Here is a 27,799-nt window from a genome sequence, read left to right on the forward strand (position 1 = left end):
AACTTTTCTGTCAAAGTTTCAACAAGCTTTGACTGACACTGGCACACTGGGTGCACTGAGCATGCCCAGCCTGCAATTATCCCTGTGAGCCACAGGTGTCTCCCTCAGTCTCGTCTTATAGCTAAAAAGCGCAAGCGAAACTAAAATAAAAGTATACAGACCCAACTCCGCGGGGTGGCGGGCGGGGTTTCGTGAGGACTAACATCCTGCTGTCCTGTGAGAACACCTGTTACATCAGGTAAGCAACATTTGCTTTCTCACAGGACAAGCAGGATGGTAGTCCTCACAAATGGGTGAGTACCGAGCTGAGGATGCCCGGGAATGCACCAGATACACCGCAGATGCGCAAAGGCGTAACGACTGAGGTGGAAATGGGAACGGAGGGCATCCGCAACACCATAATGGGTTCGTGGAAGGATGTTGGGTAGTGAATTGAAAAAAGTAAGAGTAGGCGGACTGGCCAAACATGGAGCATGCCGGCTAGTCAAATGTAAGCAATAATAGGCTGCGAAAGTATGGAGAGGACTCCAGGCTGCAACCTGATAAAAAAGTACAAGCAGCAGTAACCAAAGGGAAGCTGTTAAGGCTAAGACGGACACAACAGTATGTGGATACCCACAGTGTTGTAGTGAAATGTCTGCTTGTTGGTAGGAAAGGAAATATAGACCACTTAATCAGAAGGATTAGGTCTGTGTGGCCACTGGAAGTAGCAGCTTGACCCTTGCATGAAGGAAAGAGTCAAGTGGAATTCACATGGAATACAGTGCAATGTAGATAGAATGTAAGCGCAGCATTACTGTCCAGGAATGTGGAAAACCCACTCTCTCCCTAGGGCGAGAGAGAGAGGTTAGGAAAAATTAATAGAGTATTTCCTGAGGAAAGGAGATACAACATCTACCTGAAAAGGATAGAAAGTTGAATGCGTAGAACTACTCAGTGGCAGAGGAACGGAGTCAGGTGAGTATGGAAAGAGTGCATAACTCACGGACCCTGCTGGCAGGAATGACATTAAGAGGGAAAGAAGTTCCCTTGCCAAACTGTGGAAGAGAGGAATGGAAAGGCTCAAATGTAGAATGTATGAGACTTATAAGGAGAATATATATGTTCATTCCGTGATTAGAGAAATAGAGGCGGCTTGATCAGTGGATAATCCATGGTAAGCCGACTCAGAGAGGATTACCGAAAACGGGAACCCAACTCCCAAAACGATACACCTCCTAAGAGAAAGGTGTATCTATGTGGAGGATGTCTGGAGAACAGAATCCGAGGGAGTAAGAAAAAATGGTGGAAAAGTAAAAGGGGTAATACCTCTTTTTTTTTTTTTTTTTAGCGTCAGGAGGTAAAGCCTGCCATATTAAACGGCAAGATTTATGTTTAGAAGGTTTTGTGACGCTACCAGAACCTAAGAACATCAGTAAGTCTATGATTTGGGACTGACTGGTGAGGGAATAAAAGGTTACTGATATGATGGATTGAGAAGTATGGGAAGCATACTGATCTCAGTCAGGGAGTGGGGAAAAGAATACTGAACCCCATCCCAGTTCAACATTAGAAGAATGCTGGCTACGAGAGGCAGCAGAAGAGATATATTGAAGAGGCCTTTGATGGAAGAAAAGGCATCTAAGGGAACGCATAGGAAACATGTGCAGGGAGCAGAACCTGTGCATCGTATGGAATGATGCAGACGCCGAGGAAAGTTTAGTTAAACTCAGCGTTAAAAGATTTGCCCTGTACACATGTAATTGAGACCATTCGAGAGGATAGAACCTACGTGGAGAAGGTCAGATAGAGCGTTCATTAAATCTCTTAGATATGTGGCCCAAGGACGCATGAAGTGAACAAGGGCCAAGGGTAGAGCTGCGCAGCTGTCTAGCAGAGCAGCTAAGAGGTAATGCGTGCTTATGAGTTGGAAAGCACATTGTCCCTATGCTGTCTGTCTGTATGCACAAAGAACTGTTGCAAAAGCAGTATTGGAAGGCATAAGGGCATAACTCATGGGTGCAACGTCCAGGAAGTTTATGAGAAACTATGCTGGAGTGCAATAGATGCATAATGGGTTGACAGCTTTCAGGAGAAACTTTATAACCCTAAGGAATTGCGAGCATGAGTCGAAGGAGACTAGGTCCTAGTTCGAACTGGGATAAGAATCAGGGACGAAAGCAATGAAACCACTTAGGTCCATTGAGTATAGAATGTCACTGAATATAACCCATAGCAGTTTTGAATTATGAGAAAAATGCATAGTGGGAAGAAACCCCATAGCCCAACCATGAAAAGTTGAAAGGCTGAGGTTATGGAAAATATGCGCAGGGACATATAACAATGTATCAGAATGTCTGTGCGCATGCTGGACAAGAGGGTCTTAAGACTGTGGTGTCCAGAAGTGTTACAGAAGGGATTTATGGCAGTGACAGTAATCCCAGTTAGTAAATGTATAGTGAGTCCTGAAAAAAGTGAGAGCTCCTTGCATGTACTGAAAGTGGTTAGCAGTAGTCTATGCAAGGAAAGTGAATGATGTTACACTCCGCAGAGAAAACAGCATTCACCAACAGTGATGCAAGAGACAGTTCACTTACCGAAGCTGGTGCCAGCGGCAGAGCTTGGGGTTGTAATGTTGACTCACCATAAAGCACATAGAAACATTAAAATAATGTACTTACTGCAGTATGGAGTGATGGTAACCAAAGATACCATTGTACCTGTGACGTCTAAAGAAAGTTGGATTTTCTTAGGTCCAGGATGTGCGGAGAGTAACTATTTTCTGTTAAAAGAAAGAATAGTGCAATTAAAACTCCCCAACCCCCCTCCCTTCTCCCCTCTGCACTTCGTAGCGCCTGGGGGAGTGTACCGGGACTTTGGTACAAGGTGGGGTGGCCGCTCTGATATCTGACCAGATGGGAGACCAGGAGGTGTCCCAATGGAGGATATCATGTAGGCTCCTGCAGGTGTGTGAGCGGTAAGTGGTACCCGCATTTCTGTATGCTGTACAAGGAGACACTGAGACCTGTGGCCAGGCCTCAAGGTGGACTTGTACATGGGGCAATGGTTGCTGAATCTCATGTTTAGCAGATCAGCCAATGCAGCTGGACCTTGGTTGGGAGGGAACCAAGAGTCAGAGCATTGGTCCGCACAGGGACTTGTTACTGACAAGAGAAGAAGCCCTGCTGCAATCCCAAGAAGATAGAGGGGTTCTCCTGATATTGTGGCTAACATAGCTAACATAGCGATATGTGACACTAATACAGTTCTAAAAGGCACATGACCCAGAACTTTTCGAACCACGGTCCGAATGGGAGAACACAACTCTATGGGAATGCCACCGAAGCGGGTACTTACCATCCGACGTGGATCGCCGCAAGACGAGCCGGTGAAGATTGTTGACTCCGACGGTCTCCGGAGTCCTCGAGGGTAAGGCCGGGGACGTAAACGTCCATCTCGCTCTGAAACCCGGTATGGTGGCACAGGTACAGAGGAGACAGGCCAGGCGTGAGTGGCGTTTAGACTGCTAAGTGTAACAGATGGCCATAGTCCCACACCACTTGACGGTGGGGCACGCCAGGAACAGAGGAGCCCTAACGGAACTCATGTTCCCTTCCCTCGTCACAGCGGCTCGATGTGTCGTGACGCCAATGCAGAAGCTGTCGGACCTGGATCCGGAAGTTCTGGATCACCAAGGACTGCCAAAACTGTAGGAACAGTGCTGATGGCAGTGGTGATGTCGCTCTGCCCGAGCGTTGTCCAGCCTGGAGAAGGATGGCACCGATGTGCTGGATGGCGTCAGCGGCGGACGATCACGATGTCGGCGATGATGGGTGCCACGGTGCTCGGCCCGGTCTTTCCCCAGCGCCGAGATGGAAGCCCTCGTCGTCCTGGAAGGCGATCGATGACGAACTGTCAGCACGCCTGCTCTGCTCCTGACACAATGGAGTGTCTTAAGCTAATACGGGGCTTAAAAAAGAACCCAAAGCGTGGAGCAATGTGAGGAGGCGAGGGTATTATGTGGCGGTGCTATGTCGGTATTGACGATATTGAAGGCAACCTAAGGGGCTTCGAGGATATCATCAAAATGGGTATGAAAAATCGTCGATGACTGGCCAGGAGAATGATGACAGTGACGGGCACTGACAGCAGTGGCATAGGTATCTTTGAAACGATGTGGAATCGAATAATCGAAAAACATTGCCGTTATTGAAAAAGATACCGGCATCGACTGAGTCGAAGTCGAATCAATAGGGCGTCAAGGACACCGAAGGAAAACGGAGGTGTCGAGGGCATCGATGCATGGAAGCGGGCATTTATGCCGTTTGTGGCATGGCCACGGGCATCAACTATAGGGCCACAGACGTTGACGGTATCGATTTGGACAGACTCAGATTTCCAAGTGTACATGGCATCGGTGCCCCAGACACGTGTGTCGGTGGCATCGATATGGACACGTATGGAATCGATGGCATGGATCTCCCAGTCGATGAATTCCATCCCGGCATCAACGCCAGTCCTGGAATCGGCATGGGCATCGATGCCAGCCATAAGGCTGGCATTGGCATCAACGCCCATCCACGGAATCGAGCCGGCATGGATACCCACCGATGGGACCCACCTGGGCATCGAATTTCACCGATGGGAGCAGCCTGGCATCGACTGCCCTCGATGGATGCATTCTAACAGATGCCCATGGATGAAACACCTGGGCATCGGTGTCCATCGATGCAAAAGGACCTGGCACCGATGCCATCGACGGACGGCCATCCGGCACCAATGCCATCGACGGACAAGCCATCCGGCACCAATGCCATCGACGGACAAGCCATCCGGCACCAATGCCATCGACGGACAAGCCATCCGGCACCGATGTCCATCGATGGGGACCATCCGGCATCGATGCCCACCGACGAATCGATGTGGCACCGATGCCCACCGATGGAAAAGGGCTGGACATCGGTGGGGAGGATGGGGCATCGATGGCATCCCCAAAAGGGGGGGTGGCATCGATGAAGTGACCCTGGGATCGTTAAAAAGTGTCTCGGGCAGCGGTGGCGGCGACCCGAGTATGCATGGCAGTGACTAACAGCGTGTGCGTCAATGGCATGCATCCGGGTAGGGACGGCACCGAGGAAGCCCAAGGAAAAAAACAGTGCGTAGGAGGAAAAAGCCTGGTAGCACTGAAAAGCAAAAAACATGGATAAAGGCATCAGGGCACCGTGGGGGGAGGGGCGCTGATGACATATAAAAGCCCAGGGCGGTTTAGGAGGGTCCCGGTGTAGCGATAGGGTATCGACTGCGTGAGGGTACCAGGGAACGAAGGACTTGAAGCTACAGAGGTCCTAAAGTTAAGGAAAAAATCCCTACCCCACTAGCATAAGCAAGCAGAGTGTCACAGAGATACTCGCAAGCTGTTTAAAGCTAACTGAAAAATGGGGGAAGGGAAGGCTTCAGTCAGTTAACAGCCTTAAGATAGTGACAGGAACCGACCGAAAAATAAGAATTAGTACTCACCGAGCGTCGTAAAAACGTACGCGGAGGGAGACCTGTGCAGGGAAAAGTGTTTTTTGAAGTGAAAAGTTAAGTGTTTCCATGAGGTAATTAGTTAAAAAATCCTCACAGAGCTCCAACCGCTATGCTGACTGCAGAGCGGAAAAAAGAAGACTGAGGGAGACACCTGTGGCTCACAGGGATAATTGCAGGCTGGGCATGCTCAGTGCACCCAGTGTGCCAGTGTCAGTCAAAGCTTGTTGAAACTTTGACAGAAAAGTTTTCCGTACAGGGCTCCATCCTCGATGTCACCCATTTGTGAGGACTACCATCCTGCTTGTCCTGTGAGAATAGTAGATACGCGCGTAGCCGCTAAAATCCTGGATCGGCGCGCGCAAGGCTACCGATTCCGTGTAGCCGGCGCGCGCCGAGCCGCGCAGCCTACCTCCATTCCCTCCGAGGTCGCTCCGAAATCGGAGCGGCCTCGGAGGGAATTCGCTAACGCCCTCCCCTCACCTTCCCTTCCCTAACCCACCCCCCCCCCGGCCCTGTCTAAACCCCCCCCTACCTTTGTTGGGGGATTTACGCCTCCCAGAGGGAGAAGTAAATCCCCGCGCGCTAGCGGGCCGCTGGCGTGCCTAGACGCAACCCGGGGGCGGTTCCGGAGGGCGCGGCCATGCCCCCGGACCGCCCCGGGCCGAAACCACGCCCCCGGGCCCGCCCCCGAAATGCTGCGTCCCGCCCCGAAAACGGGGCGCCGCTCGGCCCCGCCCCGACACGCCCCCGACACGCCCCCCTCGGAAAACCCCGGGACTTACGCGAGTCCCGGGGCTCTGCGCGCGCCGGTAGGCCTATTGAACATAGGCGCACCGGCGCGCAGGGCCCTGCTCGCGTAAATCCAGGCGGATTTACGCGAGCAGGGCTCTTAAAATCCGCCCCTTTGTGTAACACGGCATCAAACACCACATGTGGTGGTAAGGCAGTTGGTTCAGGGGGCATTTCAAAATTTAAGATGCCGAGAACCTCTGCCCTAGGATCCGGAAGTTTTCCCGTTTCTGTATTTAACAAAGATCCTACTTTTTCAATAAACTTAGCGTAGGATAGATCCTCGGGAGAATATGGTTCGGGAAGACCTTCCGGTGGGTCTGATGGGAACCCCGTAGATGACTAAGGGGAAGCCGTGGACATTTGTGAATGAGGAGAGTCTGGCTGATCGGGATCTGGAACTGACTTTTCTGTTTGCTTTGGTGGTGGTGGAACTGTTGGGATCTGTGGAGTAGAAATTGGAGATTGAGCACCCGGGTCCCTAGGGTGCATCTCGTCAAGATCCTGAAAATAATGATGACAAAGCAAGAGAAATTTGAGACATCACCTTTGACGCTAAAGTATGATGTGAAGGCGTGTGAAATGGTTCTGAAGAAGAAGGTGGTACCTCCCTAGGGAATTCTTGAGAAGGGCGACTTGGTAGTGCCCTGTGACTTGATTGAGATCTCAAGGAAGAGGACCAATTAGATTGAGAGTTCTCCCCCTCTGAAGAAATTATATCCACATCCGAATTGGTACCTGGTGAAGAGGGCATTTGGAGATGTTTTGTCTTGGCCCTTTTCTTCCCATGGCACTCCTGATGAGATGCCCCTTGGGAAGATGAGAGAGGCGAAGCTATAGGTGGGTCATTATCCTTTGCACGTTTAACCATATTGTGTCTGTGATGGTGCACATGCTGTCTTTTCCGGATAGTGTGATGGGATGACCCCGATGGCAAAGCCGCTCTCCCTGAAGGAGCATCCGAAGCATGTTGCCTCTTGTCTTCATCCCGAAGTACTCTAGGCGCCAGTGCTCCGTGAGATGTGCCTTTACGCCATGAGAGGTGCCGTGTCATGATTTCGCGCCCTGCTTTGAATGGGGCCTTCCGCTCTTCCCATGCTCCGATTGCTTTGGGGTCAGGGAGCGGGAACGAGGGGGCACAGAGCCCTGTGCCCCTAAAGACGCAGCTACCTTAATTGTTAAGGGAGTTGAGGCCTCGAGCTCCCTTCCTGGTCCTGGTGGCAACACAGACCTGGCCGAATCCCCTTCCCATGACGTGGGACGTCGTGGCTTCGTTTTTGCTTTCTTCACCAGGCCCGGCGAGGAGAGAGGGGAACTTCGGCGCGCGATCTTCTCTGCGCGCTGTCTTCGGGCCCGGGGCGACATCCGACCACAGTCTCTGCAAGAGGCCGTGTCGTGCTCCGGGCCCAGGCAAATGTAGCAATAATTATGACCATCGGTGATGGACATCATTTTGCCACATTGGCAATACTTGAACCCTGATGGCTTCAGAGCCATTGCTAAGTGAGAATTCTTGAAAAAATTTGAGAAAAGTCCAAAAAATTAAGAGAAGAGGTGAAGGAGAAAAACCGTCCGCGTGCAGTCTTGCTCGCGGAAAAAAAGAGACTGAGGTAAATGATACAATCACGCGGGAACCTCACCGCGCAGAAGTACAGAGTTCAAACTTTGAACTCTAGGAGAAGCTCCACCTGCTGGTCACGTGACGACGCTCCCAGACAGCATGGCTAATTCAGCCTGCTATCACCGGGAAACTGCTGAGTGCTCCACAATTCCTCCATAAACCCAAGCCCAGAAAAAGGGAGGGGGGCTTTGAGGGGGAGGGGCTTGTGCCACGATAGGCGGTTCACAGGATGGCCCCATGAGCCGCTGCACTCACCACAGTCACTGCCAGTGCTTTCATGTGGCAAGGTCACTGCTGCTACAGACGCCACTGAGAAGGGCATGCTCCAATGAAGATGCCACCAAGAGCAGCATGCTCCCAAAAAGACACCAACATGACCCGGGCCCTCCTATGTGCACATGCACAGTACACATTGACTCTAAAAGGGGCTGCAGCAGGAAAGTCCCCATGGTACCTTCTGATGATGTCAGTGATACCTTCCTGTAAGGCTTTCCCAGACGCCCCTCAGATGCCTCAGAAACAAATCTTCTCCATCCCATCAGTGCGTGTTCCTCCTGCATTTCTCGTTCCTGCCTATTTACTGTGTTTCTGGTGCCTGTTGGTCCTTGCCTCATCCAGGCTCTCTTGGTCCTTGCCTCATCCAGGCTCTCTTGTCCAGCTTTGCCTCATCTAGCCTTGCCCTGTCCAGATTTCCTCATCCAGCCTTCCTTGTCCAGACTCATCTTGTCCACCTTTGTCTCCTTGCTCCAGTGTCTATGTGTTGTCATCTACCTCTGGCTTGATCTTCTGGTCCTGACATCTGGCTTTGGACCTGACCACGTTTTCCTGTTGCCTGGATCTGACTTCTTGCTTTGGACCTGACCATGCTTGCCTGCTGCATGCCCCAACCTTGACCTACCCTTGGCTCCTCTAGTCTGCTGCCTGTCCTGACCCCAGCATGCCATCAGATTCTTGCTCACCTGACTGCCCTAGGAACTCACCTAAGCCCTGCCAGCTGCCAGAATCCAAAGGCTCAACCTGCAGGGGAGGTGGCTGGTATAGGTGAAGCCACAGTCTTTCCCTGCAGAGGTGCATTTGACCGTTGTTATTGTAAGCCTTGTAGGTTCGTATTTGAGGCAACGTCAACTACGTCACAGCAACAAGGATCACTCCCATGTCATCCATAAGATTCCCTCTCCCTATTTTCCCCAGAAGGTCCCTTCCCCAGCTTGTCTCTCCAGCAACATGGCCCTTCTTCACATGCTCTCCCCCAACTCATTCCCCTACCATCACTCCCCATTCACTTCTCTGTCAGCAGTCACAAGCTTCTACAGCCATTCCCTGTCCTTCCCTCTCATCTCACCTCTTGATCTACCTGTAGGAACCGCCGCCACTGTCAAAATATCTATCTTCTTCCTGTACTATGGGGCTCTCAGTGTACTGCAGAGCTCACAATAACTTCCATGCTGTTCTGAAAGTCTAGTAAGAGCAATGCGGGAGACTGGGTCATCATGCAGTTCAGGAAAAAGACTGTACCAGATCTGGCTCCTCTTCCTCCCATTGGTTTGGGAGTCTAGCTTGTTTTACTGTTGTGCTTCTGCAAGCCAGCTCCTCTTAAGTTCTGCACTGCGCAAAATTCCCCCAGGAGTATACAATAAGGGCCGGATTTTAAAAGGGTTACGCGCGTAACCTTTTTAAAACCCCCCTGCGCGCGCCGAGCCTATTTTGCATAGGTTCGGCGGCGCGCACAAGCCCCAGGACGCACACAAGTCCCGGGGTGTGGCCTGTGTCGGGTCCTGCCGTGCGTAAGTTACTACTGCCCAGAGGCAGTAGTAACTTTTCAGATAAAGGTGGTGGTGGGAGGTGGAAGGAAAGTTTGAGGCCGCTCTGATTTCGGAGCGGCCTCGGAGGGAACGGGCAGCGCGCGCAAGTTGCACAAATGTGCACCCCCTTGCGCGTGCCAACCCCGGATTTTATAAGATACGCACGGCTACATGCGTATCTTATAAAATCCAGCGTACTTTTGTTCGCACCTGATGCGCGAACAAAACTATGCGCGCGCTGTCTTTTAAAATGTACCCCTACGCCTTTTACTCAAAATGTTAATGGAGGAATGGTACAGAAATCATGACATTATCTATAGACTAATTGACAAATATAATCAATTAAGTCAGCTCAAGTTACAATATGATTAGCTGTGGTCACTGAAACAGAATGTCAAGAAGCAAAAGTGAAAACAGCTCTAACTTCAGGAAAAGTACATTCTGCATTCTCATTCTGGAATCTTTTTGAGTAAAATAAGATCAAAGACAAAGTTATCTGATGTCTTCAAATTAATTTTCATGCACTACTACATTGTAAATATTTATGGCAATTTTCTTGTCTATGGTCAACTCAAGGCGATTTAAAGAGATTAAAAATGCAGACCAAAATCATTCACAACAAAATAAAATCATCATTACAACGAAGGAAACAAAGTAACATTCATTTCTATGATAGTTATATAAAAAATGTTATGCGTCTACTCATAAAATATCTGAATCATTTAAGAATTATCATATACAAAACAGTTTCTGTACCTGACGATAATGATCACAATTTTTCGTACATGTATTTGTAGTAAGATCATAGAATGCTTCCTGAGAATGCCATGCTGCAACAGGATTTATTTTAGCATAGCCTTGTCCAACCCAGAAAATTTCTCCAATTGACTTGAATTCAGGATGAGCCATCTCTGGGTCTTTTATGTGGGCATTTGGTCTAAAAATGCATTCTTCCACCCATATGCTTGCTAGTTTTGCTAACCTTTTATCCCAGCTCTACAAAATCAAAAACAAAAACATAACCAGTCAAATATCATTTAGTTAATGTTGACATTATTTATGCAAATTAACACATAATTTGACTTATTAAAAAATGACTAAGGCTACGTTTTGTTTTTTTTTTTTTTTTTTTAAAGGTAGCACCCACCAACTCCTTCCTATCCATTACATGAAAAAAGAAAAGGAAACCTCTATTCTGTGCTGATGGAAGATATTCTTTAAAAATAGCATTTAATGCACAAACAAGGGTAGTCTCTATGGTGCCATTATACAGTATAATCATGAATCCAGTTGAGGGAAATGGTATATTTCTTACCTGTTAATTATGTGGATGAAAAGGAGATAGAGTACTCAGTACTCTTCTTATGACTCCCATCACACTTTTAGTGTATACTCTGGTAGATCCTCCTCCACTATCCATTAGGGATGTGCAGAAGAAAGAAATGTGTTTTGGTTCATTCATTCAGTTCGTTGGGACCCATATTTGTTTAGTTTCAATACAAAAACAAGTTTTTCATTTATTCGTTTCATTAGTATTGCGGAAGTGGACCCTTAGGACGAGGTGAAGTTGGCGAAACCGATAGGGAGAAACCCTGTAGGTCCCCACTGTTGGCAGGCAGAGCTGGCTGGAGCAGAGGCCCAACAGGAGCTTCACCAATACCAGCCCTCGCGCCCCTTAGGTTGAGCCCTCAGGTACTGGGGCCTTCTGGACTTAGGCGCGAGGCTCTGTAAAGATGTAAATCCATCGTGTAAGGTGTTATAGGCCAGCATGGAGAGAAGCAGAGTCATTATGAGCAGTAGTCTGGGCAGGCGGCAGGCAGAAGAGACTGATGCAGGCTGTGGTCAGAGGCAGGTGAAGTCTATTCAGTGTCAGGGTCAGGGCAGAGATCTAGGCAGGCAGAGTTCAAGCAAGTTGATGAGCAGGCAGTGGACAAAGGCAGGCGGAGGTCAAGCAGCATCAAAGTACAATCTGAAATCAAAGCCAGGAATCCAATCCAAAGTCAAAGCCAGGTGTCCAATTCGAAGGGCATGGAAACGAACAACAGAACAGATGAGATGCTGAAGCCATTAAGGGAAGGCAGACCACGAAAACAAGAACTCAGGAGAAGACCAGACTTGCGAGGGAACCAGGAACAGGACACACAAACTCAAGATGACACACAATGGAACAGGAACCAGAAGGCAAGGATCAGGATCAGAAACCAGGAACGAAAAGGCAAACCGCTACTCCAGCGGAGTCAACCTATTGCAAACGTGTTTGTAATGAGTTGGAGAGGGCCCTTTATAGAAGGAGGTCCAGACATCAGAGGGAACCATGGGCAAATTCCTGCTGTAGGCCCATTAAAGGGCAGCAAGTTCAATGTGCGCGCACCTAGGGACGCCCAGGGCAGCTGGCGGTGGCGTTCCTTAGGCCAGCACATTGGACCTGTTCAGGCACGGTGGCCTGCCGCTCTTCCATCCTGGGGGGGGTTCTGCCCCAATATCGGAGAATCCCGCTTGATGCTCGAGTGGCTGATTGTGGGTCTGTCCTGCGACCAGCCAAACAACAATTAGTTTCATTCGTTTTCCATTATAACCTATGGGGGAAGTGTTACAGTCTACTATGGGCTCCAGAATAGTGATTTTTTAAATCAGTTCTCATGAAACTTATGAGAAGAAATCATCAGAAGAGGGAAAAAACTGCAAGGTATTTAGAGTGTGGCAAAGTGACAAAAATAGTAGCATAAGGCTCTGCAAAGGCATACTAGGCTTACAGGATTGGCTGGAGCTTCTAACACAACATGAGTGAAGCAAAGAAGCAGCAAGAGGAAGGACAACCCAAGGTTTAAAAAGTGGATGCCAGCCTAGCAATAGTGTCATGAATAGTTGATGGCGTCACGAGAGGCAAAGTGGCGCCAAAAATGGCATCAGCACCCTAAGGCACCATGAAGGAGGAAATGAAGCAGAAAATGTGGCAGACAAAATTCCAAGGTATAGATAAAAGGACCAAGATTCAGAAAGAATGGTATCAAGATTTCAAAAGAAGTTTACTGCTCCGGCTGAAGCTCAAATGCTTACTCCGGTTGCACAGATCATTAGTTATCACCGATATAATGAAAAGCAGATTCAGATATGTCATATTAAGTGGATTAATTGGTCTGTTAAGGAGGTTTGTTTAAGCTGGCCAGAGGAGGGGTTGTTCGCTAATAGTCAGCTTTCCCAGGTCTTGACTTACATTCAACAGATACTCTAGCAATAAAAGTAAATTAAATTTTCACAGGCAAGTGCATATTTGGTTTATTATGACTAAGCTTTATTTGAATTCTGACAGTGTATGCCAGCCCCATGACCCTCTCTCTCACAAGGAGATTTCAGTTCCCGATGCAGAGGGACAGACTAAATCTGCAGATGATTTAGTAAAATTACAGACTAAATTGTGTTCCCTTGAGATAGCCCATAAGCAGCAGATTAGTGGTACAGCTGCCGGTACGCCGAAGACCGTGCTCAACCTGCCCCTACTATCCTATACGAGACTGCTCAGAGTAGACCACCTCACGGAGCCTTTAGTCCCCGAGGCAGAGGTTTTGATCGGCATAGAGGGGAACAATGGAACCTTACTCCCGATTGGCCATCACCTCAGAGAAGAGACCCTAATTTGATATGCTGGTGCAGCGGTTAAGCGAGGACACGTTTCCCGCGAATGCCGTAGCCAACCCCTACCAGGACAGGGATCCCCCGCACCCCAAGGATGGGATCCAGATCAATGGAGACCTACCCCAGCCCCACGTCAATATCCCCCGACCCAATGACTACCAAAGGGACAAGCCTAAGTGGTACACGCTCAGTATCAGAGGCGTGAGTGCCTTAATATTAGTTTGTGAAGTGTTTCTGCATGAAGATAAAAGCATTACTAAGCATTGTAAGAGAAAATGGATTGTGTGGGCGGAGCGGAATGCATTTATGAGCTGGTCTGAGGACTGAAGTTTTTCAGCTTCGGTTCTGCAACAGTCGCTGCAGTTTATTAAGCATATAAAAGACAGGAAAATCTCTAACATATTTGCATTATTTTAAAATGTTCATGATTACACGAAAGCATGCGATGGGCACAGGATCAGATTCCCAAGCGGCAGGATCAGTTTTACACTCCTCTCCCCCTTATGAGAGCAAGGAATCAGGTTTAACCCCTTGGTTGGGCTTACATTCATAGAAACATAGAAACAACGGCAGAAGAAGACCAAACGGCCCATCCAGTCTGCCCAGTAAGCTACACAGTTTATCCTTTTTTTTAATCTTCCCCCCCCCCTTTTTTCTCCCTCCCACCCATCACTATTGGTTTCCAGCACCCTCCAGCCCCAATTCCCTTCCACCCCTCCACCAATGCAGAGAGCAGCGCCGTATCCGCATCCCAGTGAACATCCAACTCAAACAGGGGTAGCAACCGCCGCAACAAGCGGCCAAACCCCTGCCCCATACTCTTACCCACCTCTGTTTTGTTTGTTTTTTGTTTTTGTTTTGCTTTTTTTGGAGATGGCAGCCCTCCATCCTTCCGCTCCGTGAAGGTGGAACACAAACCACTGGCCACTGGCATCCCACCTCCGTGAATGCCTCTGTGGCTACTGCCGCTCCGTGCAGTGTTTTGCTGCCTGAAGGTGGAACACCAATTACTGACCACTGGCATCCCGCTCCGTGAATGCCTCTGTGGCTACTGCCGCTCCGTGCAGTGTTTTACCGCCTCCTCTATATTTACGCCCACTAGACTTGATGGATCCACAGTGTTTATCCCACGCCCCTTTGAAGTCTTTCACAGTTTTAGACTTCACCACTTCCTCCAGAAGGGCATTCCAGGCATCCACCACCCTTTCCGTGAAGAAATACTTCCTGACATTGGTTCTTAGTCTACCTCCCTGGAGCCTCAGCTTGTGACCTCTGGTTCTGCTGATTTTTTTCCAACGGAAAAGGTTTGTCATTGTCTTTGGATCATTAAAGTTTTTCAAGTATCTGAAAGTCTGAAACATATCACCCCTGCTTCTCCTTTCCTCCAGGGTGTACATATTTAGATTCTTCAATCTCTCCTCGTATGTCATCCGATGAAGATCCTCCACCTTCTTGGTTGCACTTCTCTGTACCGCCTCCATCTTGTCTTTGTCTCTTTGTAGATACGGTCTCCAGAACTGAACACAGTACTCCAGGTGAGGCCTCACCAAGGACCTGTACAAGGGAATAATCACTTCCCTTTTCTTACTCGATATTCCTCTCTCTATGCAGCCCAGCATTCTTCTGGCTTTTGCTATCGCCTTGTCACATTGTTTCGCAGACTTCATATCATTAGACATTATCACCCCAAGGTCCCTCTCCTGCTCCGTGCACATCAGCCTTTCCCCCCCCCCACACAATATGGTTTCCGAAAACACCTCAGTACAGAATCCCTTCTCCTCTCCCTCACAGACACTATCATCAAAGGTATGGATGCCGGTAACTCCTACCTTATCGCCATGCTAGATATTTCCGCCACCTTCGATACCGTAAATCATAACATCCTCATCAACACTCTCATCAGCATAGGAATCACAGGTACCGCTCTTTCATGGATAAAGTTCTTCCTCCAAAACCGAACTTACACAGTCCTCACCGACAATTTTACATCCCCCCCTGTTAATCTCGACTGTGGCGTCCCCCAAGGATCCTCCCTTTCTTCCACCCTATTTAACATCTACATGCTCCCCCTCACAAACCTCCTCTCCAACCTTGGTATTACACACTTCATCTACGCCGATGATGTGCAAATCCTCATACCCTTCACAAATTCTGTACTCACTGCTCTCCAAAAATGGAACACCATCCTCACCTCCATAAACCAACTCCTCACTGACATGCACCTAGCCCTTAATCCGCAAAAAACGGAACTCCTCCTCATCTCATCATGTAAACCAACCTGATATGGTATTCAACCTTGAAGGTCGGTATAGAAAAATGTTAAATAAATAAATAAATAAATCTCCTCAAAACATGCATCCATACCCTTTCCCTCCACCCTCCACCCCCCCAATTTTCTCTCTGACACAAGAAACCTGGGGGTTATTCTCGATAACCAACTAACCTTCAAACCATACATCAAATCTATCCTTAGCAGCTGTTACTTCAAACTACAAACCCTCAAAAAACTCAAACCCCTTCTCTACTTCTCTGATTTCCGCACAGTACTTCAATCTATAATCTTCTCAAAAATTGATTACTGTAATGCACTCCTACTTGGTCTCCCTGCTACCCACATCAAACCTCTACAACTCCTTCAAAACGCTACTGCACGCATCCTAACCAATGCCAATAAGAAAGACCATATTACTCCCACCCTCATTAATCTCCATTGGCTTCCCATTCACTCACGAATTATTTACAAGACCCTTACCCTCATCCACAAAAGTATTGCTAACGAACATTACAATTGGCTAAACCCACCTTTCCTCCCTCGTATCTCCACAAGACCCACCCGCTCCTCTCTCCGTGGAACCCTTATCCCCCCTTCCATAAAATCTACAAGACTCATCTCCACCACCAAAAGGGCCCTCTCTCTCGCAGGCCCTTCCCTCTGGAACTCCATGCCTCCTGACCTACGTACCGAAACCTCCACACCCACTTTCAAAAAGAAACTCAAAACCTGGCTCTTCCTCCAAGCATACCCCCAATCATCTTCATCTCTTACTAACACCCTAACCCGACCACCACCTCTCACCAACACTCCCCCTCAAGACCTACACCCGACACCCACCCCCTCCAAGGAGCTTCAAACCTAAACAAAAAAAAAAACAAAAACTTTGTATATAACCTATGTACATATTAATTCTTCCTCGAACCCCTGTACATATCTTTTCCCTATGTTTTCCATTTTCACCCCTCCCCCTCCCCCCTCCTTTTGTCTCGTATATCCCTACCCTTCCCTCCCCTAATTATTTATCTAGTTAATTGCCATGTTACTGCATTTATGTTACAAACTGTTCCTTGTAAAGGCTTTGCCTATATATTATGTGTTATAAGTTATCTGTAAACCGGCACGATGTGCAAACGGTTGTCGGTATATAAAACCAAATAAATTAAAAAAAAAAAAAAAATCCCGTCTCATTCTCTCCACTCCTTCCGGCGTGTCCACTATGTTGCAGATCTTAGTGTCATCCGCAAAAAGACAAACCTTACCTTCTATCCCGTCCGCAATGTCGCTCACAAAGATATTGAACAGGACCGGTCCCAAAACCGATCCTTGCGGTACACCACTTAAAACCGCTCTCTCTTCAGAGAAAGTTCCGTTTACCATCACACATTGTCTTCTGTCCGTCAACCAATTTGCAGTCCAGGTCACCACCTCGGCACTCACTCCTAAGCTTCTCGTTTTATTCACCAGTCTCCTGTGCGGAACCGTATCAAAAGCTTTGCTGAAATCCAAGTAGGTGACATCGAGCGCTCTTCCTCGATCCAATTCCTTGGTTACCCAGTCAAAAAAGTCAATCAGATTTGTCTGACAGGATCTTCCCCCGGTGAATCTATGTTGCCTCTGGTCCATCAATTCTCCTGACTGTAGATAGTTCACTATTCTCTCTTTCAGCAGTGACTCCATTACTTTTCCCACCACCGAAGTGAGGCTAACCGGTCTGTAGTTGCCAGCCTCCTCCCTGTTCCCACTCTTGTGAAGTGGGACCCCCACCGCTCTTCTCCAATCTCTTGGTACCACTCCTGTTTCTAGGGATCTATTGAACAGGTCACACAGCGGACCCGCCAGAACATCTCTGAGCTCCCTCAGTATCCTTGGATGAATCCCATCAGGCCCCATGGCTTTGTCCACTTTCAGATTCTTTAGCTCTTCCCATACATTTTCTACTGTAAAAGGATTTTCATCTATTCACAGCTGGTTGTCATTATAGTTTGTATTAAGATTTGTATGTTTGGAAAACTGTAGTTTCTTAGCCCCTGTCTCTTACAACTTTGTTAGCAAGTAAAAGATTTTTGACTAATTGTCCGGCATACTTAATGAAAGCTTATTGTGAAGTGATACTAGTTTGTTTGCCTGTATAGAGTTAAATGCAGTTAGTTTCTGGGTGCCTTTCTCTTTGAACAGAGTAGAATTGTGTACACAGAGTTCTGAGATGAGATAAAATTCCTTTTTACTTTCTCTACTTTGAGTTCATGTATTAGGAAAGAGTTCATATATTAGGAAAGTGTTATGCCAGTAAATAGCTTAGGGAACTTATAGCATTAAGATAAAACTCTGATTTGGTTTCAGAGATCGTTAATTGTCTTTTCCAGAAAAGGGTGGCAAATTTCAGGAACTGTTTGAAGAACATTGGAGCTTCTCTATTGGGGATTTTGACAATTTGATTGCTGAAGTAGTAATTACTAAGGTTAAAAGTTTAGAACTTGAAAGGACACTGGCAGTTAAGAGGTTAGCTGTTAAGAAGCTTAGCAGCAGAGAGAGAAGGGGGCGAGTGGGGGAAAATGCAGGACAAGCAGAGGAAAAAACTCCTTTTTAATTAATTAATCTGTTAGTTTAAAACAAGGAATTTGTTTATTTATTTATTTAAAGTTTTTCTATACCGGCATTCATGATACAATCACATCATGCCGGTTTACAGATAACAGGGGGTGTGAAATACAAACAGAACATTGAACATGTGCATAGAACCATAAAGTTACATTACAACAAGGATTATCTAACTTGGGGAGGAAAGAGAGATGAACTGAGCAGTTTTAAGATTAATTATTTACATTATATTGAAGAGTCTTATTGAAATAAATTATACTTTAGTTAGGATCTAGGAAGGCTTGCTTAAACAGCCAGGTCTTAAGCCTTTTTCTAAAAGTTAATAGGCAAGGTTCTTGTCTTAGATCAGAGGGGATAGAATTTGTGTGTTTAGTTTAAAAACAGATTGGCGAGGAATTACAAAATGTTAAGAATAATAATAGAAATAGCCTTGATTTAGCAAGAATGTTCAGTTTCGTTTACAGTGAATAGAAATCTTCATCTTGCCAGTACGAGCATTCCTTGGCATGATCAGCGGTCGGGATTCTGGCTATTACAAAGCATTCAAAGATTTGGTTATTATACCAGTACACTTAAAGCACACCCCTAGGCTCTTTCTTGCAAATCCAAATTGATTTTATTAAATTGCTTTTATGTCAGAATTAACAATGATTTGTTGTTTCATAGAGTGGGAGAGAGGCTTTCCCGGTGGTGAAGATGGATGTCTCAGTAGCAAAGATTCTGCTAAGAGAGTTTATTCCAAGGTTAAAAACTAAAGCTGAGCATTAATCTATGCCATGACTTGTGGTAGCGGCTCCTAGAGGCATAACAATAGAAACAAGAAAGTAGCTTTATGATTGCAATTTGCTGAATTAATATTAGAATGTTTAATTTCAATAGAACTGTGATTTTACTGTAACCACTACCTCAATGTTGTTGTATGCCAGGCTTTATATCTTTTCAGGTTGATAACATACATCTTGCATGGCAAAGAAAGATGTACCGCTTGAAGATGATGTTTTTTCCCCAGTCCAATTTCTTTTTCTTTAACAGATCTGTTTTTAATTCTGACTTTTATTTATTCTGGATCGATCCAAACACTAAGCATTTTTCAAACAATTTTGATCTAATTTTATTTTATGGTCTAATTTTTTAGCTCAAATATGTGTTAATTGTCTGTTTTTTGTGTTGTGTGTCGTTACACCTGAAGAATGCAATGAATGAATTTGTGTGTCAGTTTAAGTGAAATATATGTCTCTATGTCATGTCTGAATACTTAAGTTATGATGGAATCTTCTCACTGATTAATTTGAGTTTGTTTTGCTCTTTATTAGGTTTTGATCAGTAACATACACATCTCAATCAATAACGAATTAAGAGGTTATGCTTCGCTGTCAAAAGAAAGATGGCATTTCAGAAATCATCACAAAAACCTGTCAGAAGCCATCTTGCACCCTTCATTATATGAACTGACATGCCCTCCTGACTTTCTTTATGTTTGTTTTGTTTGCCTTGCCTAGATGCTGTTTTCCTTGTTACCTTTGACATGTGATAACTGATATTTTTATGAGATACCTATTTGCAGATGACTATTTAGATTCGCAAATTAATGATACAGTCTGAATTAAGGCAGTTTTTATGTATGGTTGTTTGAAGCTAGTCTGATCACATTTAGGGTTCAAGAGGGATATATAATTCTTTCTCCCCTTATTTCTTGTTTTTATTTTTCTTGACTTTCTTCCCTTTCCTGTGCAGAGACTCACTCAGATGGTTTGGTAGCTATACAAGAAATTATGTTGCATTTGGACACAAAGCAAACTGAGCACTTCCCCACAGGGCGGGCTAGTACATGTTTCAGTGAAAAGCAAGTTTGCTTACCGTGAACGGTGTTTCCGTAGATAGCAGGATGAATTAGCCATGCTGTTGATGGGACTGTCTATCAAGGCCCAAGAGGCGGAGTTTTACCAAAGCTGTATGTAGAGCTTTGCACTGCGGCTGCGCGTGTGTTTCCGCGCAGGAAACTGCGCACTCGATGTGAGTTTGGTTTTGTAGATAGTACAATATTGTTCTTTTGGTGACAGTAAAGAATGCACTGAGCAATCCAGCTTGAGACAGTACACTCTGAGACTGGTAGGCCTGGCGCATTAGGATTAAATGAAAGAAAAAGTTGAGAAGGTCTGGAATCGTCCTGCGTCTTTTCTTTGTAATATGCTAGCGCTCATTTGCAATCAAGCGTGTGAAGCTGTTTTTCCCTCGCGGTCTGGTGTGGTTTTGGAAAGAATGTTGGGAGTTCAATTGATTGGTTCAAATGAAAAGCCGAAACTACTTTTGGCAGAAAAGTAGTATGAGTCCTAAGCACTACCTTATGTTTGTAGAATTGCAAATATGGTGGATAATGAACTAAGGCCTGTAGTTCGCTAACTCTACGGGCAGACGTAATTGCCACCAGAAAAACTACTTTCCAAGTGAGGTATTTGGGGTTCGCTGATTCCAGAGGTTCAAATGGAAATTTCATTAATTGCTCTAAAATGATATTTTGGTCCCAGGCTACTAGTGGTTTGGTTATAGGTGGCCGTGAGTAAGGCCTTTGACGAATTTAGTAACCAGTGGATGAGAGGATATCGACCTATCATGATATAGCTTGTGGAAAGCCGCTATGGCACTTAGGTGAATTCGTACCAACGTGGTAGCATAAAGTATGGAGATAGTCCAGTAGAAATTCTGGAGAATAATCTGTAGGGCTGAGATGGTGTGAATCATACCAGGTGGAGTAACGCTTCCATTTTGCTCTGTAGTTTTGTCGCATTGATGGGCTTCTTGCCGCTAATATGACTTCTTGTACATGAGACGAGATTCCTTGTTCCATTAGGGACACCCTTTCAATCTCCAAGCAGTGAGATGTAGTGAGGTGTGCATCGGATGTAGCAGGAAAGTCTTCTTGAGAGAGGAGATCGTTGCGGTCTCCTAGGTGGATCGGCTCCCTGATTGACATATTGAACAAATGCGTGTACCAGGTTGCCGCGGCCACGCTGGCGCGATGAGTATGAGGTCTGCAGAATCCTGTATGCACTTCTGAATTGTAAGAGATATGAGTGGAATTTGAGGAAAAGCATACAGGAGGCCCTCTGTCCATGGTATGATGAAGGCATCCTGCGATAGTCTCAGATGACTGGGAAGGACTGAGCAAAAATGAGGAACTTTTCTGTTTTGTTCGGACGCGAAAAGATCCACTATTGGTACACCCCATCGCTGGAAAATGTTTTCCACTAGTTGTTGATTTAATTCCCACACATGTGGGTGAAAACTCATGCTGAACCTGTCTGCTCGAGGTATGTTGTCTGCAAGTGTATCGAATTTCTGTGAGCCCACTCCAGTATAAGAATCAATTCCTTGCATAGGCTCCATGAATCTGACCCTCCTTGTTTGTTTATGTAGTACATTGCTACTCGATTGTCGGTATATACCATTACTCTTTTCCCTCTCAGATATGGGGCAAATGTTTTGGGGGCATTCCGTATTGCTCTTAGTTCGAGTAGATTGATCTGGTAAGTCTGCTCTGTCTTGGACTAATGCCCTTGAGTGTCGAGGTGGCCTAGATGAGCTCCCCAACCCTTGTGTGAAGCATCTGTTGTCAGTACCACATTGTGAGGAGGGTTGGTGAACAATGCTCCCTTGGTGAGGATACTCTTTTGAAGCCACCATTCCAAATCCTTCTGCATTTCCTGTGTTAAGTATAGGATATGGGATAGAGTTTGTCGATGTTGCGACCATTGGGATTTCAGCCCCCACTGAAGTCTGTGCATATGGAGGCGGGTATTGGGAACCGTATGAATGGCCGCCACCATGTGTCCCAGAATCGTGAGCACTAAACAAGTTGACAGTTGTGGTGTAGAATGAAGTCTGAGTAGAAGCATTCGAAAAAGAAGTTGTCTTTCCTGTGGAAGGAAAGCTCTGGTCTTTGTTTTAACTAGATGCGCTCCTATAAATTGAAGAGTTTGAAAGGGATCGAGTTTGGATTTTTCATAATTTACTACGAGGCCTAGTTGTTGTAGACATTCGAGTGTTTGTTGGAGATGAAATCGAAGTGTCTGTGCGTCTGAGGTGACAATGAGCCAGTCATCCAGATAAGGAAATAATTTGATTCCTCTTTTCCTTAAATGGGCCACCACCACTGCCATGCATTTTGTGAAGACCCTGGAGGCTGACAAGAGTCCGAACAGAAGGACTGTGTATTGGTATTGTTTGCCATTGCATTGGAAGCAGAGGTATCGCCAGGATTCCGGATGCATCGGGATATGAGTGGAAGCATCCTTCAAGTCTAGGGAACAGCCAGTCGTTGCACTGCAGAAGTGGTAGAAGCGATTTGAGAGATACCATCTTGAACTTTTCCTTTACCAGGTGTTTGTTTAAGCTCTGAGATCTAGGATGTGTTGTAATCCCCCCGTTTTCTTGGGAATGAGGAAATAAGGGGAGTAGAGACCCAGATTGCGCTGGGATGAAGGTATGGATGTTATTGCCCTCGGCACGAAGGTGTGATAATTCTTTTTGCAGTTGTGACTGGTTGCTTTGATTTCCTCTGCGATGGTACAGTTGAGGGAGAGATGGCCTGGTATAGAAATTCAGTTGATATCCCTCCTTGATGATTTTCAACACCCATAGATTCGTAGTGATCTCCGACCAAGCTGCTAGAAAGCTGGTTAATCTGACTCCAATAAAAGTGGGGGGCGGTGGTGGCCCAATTGCCTTTAAAAAGACGACGCAAGTTTTGGTGTATTGTTTTATGATTGCGTTTGAGGACGCTGGTTCCTAGGACGACCTCTACGTTTTTGGGTTGACCTTGAGGTCGTTGAACTGGTGGATATGTAGATGTCCTGTAAGATTGATATGGTTTGAAAGGATGTCTCTGGAATGTGGGTTGTCTATACTGCGGTAGATAGCAGCGAGAGAACGAGGTGTGCAGTACAGGGTTGGTTAAGGACTGCACTGCTGATTGTTCTTTGAGCTGTGCTACAGTCTCTTGTAGACTGTCTCCAAACAAGTTGTCCCCTGTACAGGGGTGGTTTGCCAACTTTTCGTGTACGTCTTCACAAATAGCACACGATCTGAGCCACGCTACTCTACGGGCTGCGATTGCTGTTGCAGAAGATCTCAAGTTAGTTTCGAATGATTCATAGATTGTCCTGAGGAGATGTCGTGTAGCTTCCTCCATATCCTGTAAAGGTTGAGGTGGAGCTGGTGTTTCTATAGATGGAAACAGGAGTTTCAGTTGTTGTACACATTCATACAAATATTGGACTATCTAGAATTGATGCTGGTTTATGAGAGCGGTCAGCATTGCGGACTGGAAATATTTTCTAGCAAAGTCGTCCAAATATTTGTGATCCTTGCCCGGGGGAGCACTGGAGTGTGCTTTTGCTCTCTTTGTATTTTGTAACGCCGATTCTACTACGATAGAGGCGTGTGGTAATTGTGATGGTGAGTAGAATTTAGATTAGATCTAAAATTTAAGATTTTTCAGGATACGGGTGGAATCGTGAAAGGAGTTTCCCAAGATTTTTGCAACAGTGAATCAAAGACCTGATGAGATGGCAATGAAGTGGGTTCAGAGGGAAGATCAAAGATCTTTAAGATGCCCAAAGTTTCCGTCCTTGAGTCGGGAACCTTTTGGGTGGCAAGACTTAATGTAGTCCCCACTTTGTCAAGGAATTTCGGGTTAGAAAAGTCCTAAGGCGGAGAGTAGAGTATGGCTCTTGCGGCTCCTCCGTGGGATCAGAGGGATATCCTTTGGAGTTATCGGGAGAGGTAGTCGTGTGGAAGTGGTTCCGTGTGGCCCTGTGGATTCGGCTCTGGAGATGGAGGATATCTAGGTGGAGACGTGGACGGACGTTGTGGTGGTATTGGAGTACTCAGGGGTTCTAGCGGTAACTGCAGGTGTGGTGGGGGAACCTGTGGTACTTGTAAGCTCGATTGTAGAAAAGCAAAGAGTCCAGACAGCACCATAGATATTTGAGTGATCGCCTGTTGTGCAACTTCCGGCATCACTGAAATGTTAGGGTTGTGTGGAGGGAGGGTATCCGATAAATCTCCTTTCCCTTGCAATGGTTCTGGTAGATGAACCGATAGGTTGCGTTTTTGGGATACTGAAGAAAGATCAGAGTATACCTAAACGGACAAGGAGGATGATGCAGAGGATAGGGACACCTCATCGCCCCATCGTTCACGTGATGTTGTTCGAGAATGTCTTCTCCGTTTAGCACTTCTATCTCGCAGGGGAATGGAAAATCCTTGAGATGTAGGAGAAGGGCTATCATCGTTGATGTGGTTTCGTTTGGACTTTCTCTTATAAGTTTCACTGTGAGTTCCCTGGGAGTGAATTGATGATGGTGAAGATGAAGATGCAGGTTGTGTTCGTGGTGATTGCACTACTTGCTCCCCTTGTGGTTGAGGTCTCTGCAGTGGTGCAGGTACTTTCGGTGCTGGAGAAGATCTGTGCACTGATTTTTTTGTGCGTTTGTGCCGACTCTTGCGTCGGATGCGTCAAGCTAGCTAGGCCCTGATAATTCTTTTTGTCTGAGGAGACGAGATGCTACGCGTGCAATCCTGCGCGCGGAAAAGACAAACTGAGGAGAATCTGTCTTCCTGCGCGGGAACACCCGCGCAGCCGCAGAGCAAAGCTCTGCGTGCAGCTTTGGTAAAGCTCTGGCTCCTGGGCCTTGATAGACAGTCCCATCAACAGCATGGCTAATTCATCCTGCTATCGACGAGAAAAGTGTTTTTTCCTACACACACATTTATCTCAATTTGTCTGTAATTCTAAATGTTTTTCTAATAATTCCTGATTGAAGAGAGAATTATTCCTGATTGAAGAGAGAATTGCAACAGTTGCTAGATTTCCTTAATTTTAACAAAACCTCCCTATAAGCCATTATAGATTTCGTTAGTTACAGGGTTCCTTTTTCAATTTATGGTACAAAACATACAGTTCTTACAAGCCATTTTTAGAAGTTATGGTTTATTAATGAATTGTCACAGATATATGTAGAACCAAATGATTATTTGTTATTATCCCAAGATAGAGTATTTGCTATTGTAAAAGAACAAGGTTGTGTTTCCATTGATAATTCTGAATTGGCAGTGGATTTGGTCTACTTGGTGGGGCAACTGTTAAACTGGCTCACATTTCTAGGGGTAATTGGCTGTGATTACTTGTGGTTTGCTTTGGGCCTTTTTGAGAGTTTGAAAGTAGTAAGTATGTGTTTGCCTATTGTTTTATGGGCCTAAACAACATCTACTATCACCTTGAATACAGTCAACATTCAGAGGTCCAGTATGACACAGAACCTCTAAGCATCTCTTGATACAGCAGCTTCCCTGGTAAGAAACCTCCTCAGGATAAGTCATGTTGACAATGACGGGTAAGATCAGAGTACGCCCTCTGACAACCTAAGACAGTTGCATGGCCCTGAGTGTGATGATGATTGTCCCCAATCATTAACAAGCTGATACAGAAAGAAACGCGGGAGAGTGGGCGAGCGCACAGGCCAGTGTCCTGTGCGCACGATACAGTAAATAAAATTATGCTAATTAGGGCCTCCAGTAAAAGGAGGTGCTAGGGACACTAGCACGTCCCTAGCGCTGTCAGCAGGTTCGATAGCCAAAGCTCAATTTTGCCGGTGTCAGTTCTTGGACCCGCTGACAGCCACGGGTTCGGAAACCGGCAAAATTGAGCATCTGGTTTGTCAGCCGCGGGCTGATTTTAAATTTTTTTTATTTTTAATGATTTTTTGCTTTTCGGACCTCCGACTTAATATCGCCATGATATTAAGTCAGAGGGTTTACAGAAAAGCAGTTTTTACTGCTTTTCTGTACACTTTCTCGGTGCCGAGAGAAATTAACGTCTACCTTTGGGTAGGTGCTAATTTCTGAAAGTAAAATGTGCAGCTTGGCTGCACATTTTACTTACTGTATCGCATGGGAATAACTAATAGGGCCATCAACATGCATTTGCATGTTGCGGGCGCTAATAGTTTCGGGAGGGGGGGGGGGTTGGACGCGCGTTTTCGATGTGCTATTACCCCTTACTGAATAAGTGGTAAAGCTAGCGCGACGAAAACGCGCATCCAACCGCGAGTTAACAGTATCTGCCTGCAAGCGGGAAATAATGAAGATGTGGGTTATTTGTTAATGGCTGCTTTAGGAGAAAGCTCTCTCTTATTAACAAGTAACTGGTACAAGAAGGCCTGAACAGCATGAGAATGCAGAGTAAATGTGAAGATGAGAAAAATGCCAAGAAAGTCAAAAAGTTACTGAGTAAGCAGAGAATGTGTGATGTCTGAGAGACGCGTGAGGGAAATGTACCAGCAACATAAGAGAATATGAGAACCATGTTTAACAGCCTAAAAGAGGGTAATGCAAATTTAAAACAATGCTATGTTTACTCCCATAAGTAAATACATTCTTTCAGTGTCCACTATCTTGATTTCTTTGTATGCATGTATGACAGCCAAGTACGGGCCATCGGGGAATGATAACCTGGATTAAATAATTAAATTAATGGAACAGTTTTGCATAAGAGATAAGAATATGTTTTGTTTTTATGAGCAGGCAAGGCAGACCTTGGATGGGGAAGCAGAAGCAGTTTGTGTAGAAACTTGCTGACGCTTCAAGGCCTAGCTACTGAGCGGGGAAAGAAGGGAGTGTACCAAGATAACGGCACTGTGACATCATTAGTTTTAGTAGAGGTTTCAGTAATTCTCCACTCCAAATAAGGGAGCCATCCCAAAGAGAAAAAAAAGAAAAGGTTCTCAGCCATGCCTGTATATAAGACAATGATGTATCTTGTAATAACTGACCAGATTAGGCAGTACGTCACTGTTAGATGCACTGTGCTGCTTCCAAGAAAGATAATTATATTCATTTCTTGCCTTTTACTAATAAAGATTATTCATTAAGAAAAGAACTTGTTAATTATTCTAGAAGGGCCGGCCTTCTCTCCAGGAGCATAGGCTCTGGGATTGAACTCTCTGTATGCGTGGAGAACACAGGTAATGATTCTTTTGAACTCTCTGAAAGAGTAGATAATGACCTGAACTCCCAGATAACTGAACACTAGTCAGAAGGCAGCAGGGTGTGACAGGCTCCAATTTTCTGGATGGGTCAAGTCAGGAGGTAGCTTGTTGTGACAGGTCCCAGTTTTGTGGATGGGGACAAGTCAGGAGGTAGCAGAATTGGTCAGACCCCACTGATGGTAGGTATTAACAGGGCAAGGCAAGCAGATGGCATGCGTCAGTGCTTGTTGGCCCGTGATATTGATAAGGGCAGGGCCAATGGATAGTATCAGTGCCTGTTGGCCTCTGTGATGTTGGTAAGGGTAAAGCAGGCGGATTGTGTCATATGTTGGCCCCTGTGATGTTTTTGGAGACATGGCAAGAGGAAGAAGGTAATGTGTGACCCAAGTAAGTGTTGGGGGCCCAGCAGGACTCAGCATTGCCTGTGTTCTAGCCCTGGATCTAGGTTTTCAGGCCTGGGTGGCAGCAGCAATGTATTTTTTGAAGTGTGGTCCAACTGGCGTTGTTGGGGAAACAGCAGGACTCA

The 27,799-nt window shown here is 46.1% G+C and overlaps 1 protein-coding gene across 3 annotated transcripts in view; it reads right to left on the reverse strand.

The window, feature by feature from the left end:
- Positions 1 to 27,799, reverse strand: part of LOC115089153 (GLIPR1-like protein 1) — a 229,005-nt gene that overhangs the window by 158,368 nt on the left and 42,838 nt on the right. For all 3 annotated transcript variants that reach the window (XR_003856019.1, XR_003856018.1, XM_029597154.1), the window contains exon 2: positions 10,477 to 10,716. Coding sequence is in view for 1 of the 3 variants with exons in the window: in XM_029597154.1 (XP_029453014.1) it covers positions 10,477 to 10,716 (240 nt within the window). In the remaining 2 variants the exon portion in view is untranslated. The remainder of the gene's footprint in view (positions 1 to 10,476; positions 10,717 to 27,799) is intronic.

The sequence above is a fragment of the Rhinatrema bivittatum genome, chromosome 4 (genome assembly GCF_901001135.1).
Source record: "Rhinatrema bivittatum chromosome 4, aRhiBiv1.1, whole genome shotgun sequence".
NCBI classification, from domain to species: Eukaryota; Metazoa; Chordata; class Amphibia; order Gymnophiona; family Rhinatrematidae; genus Rhinatrema; species Rhinatrema bivittatum.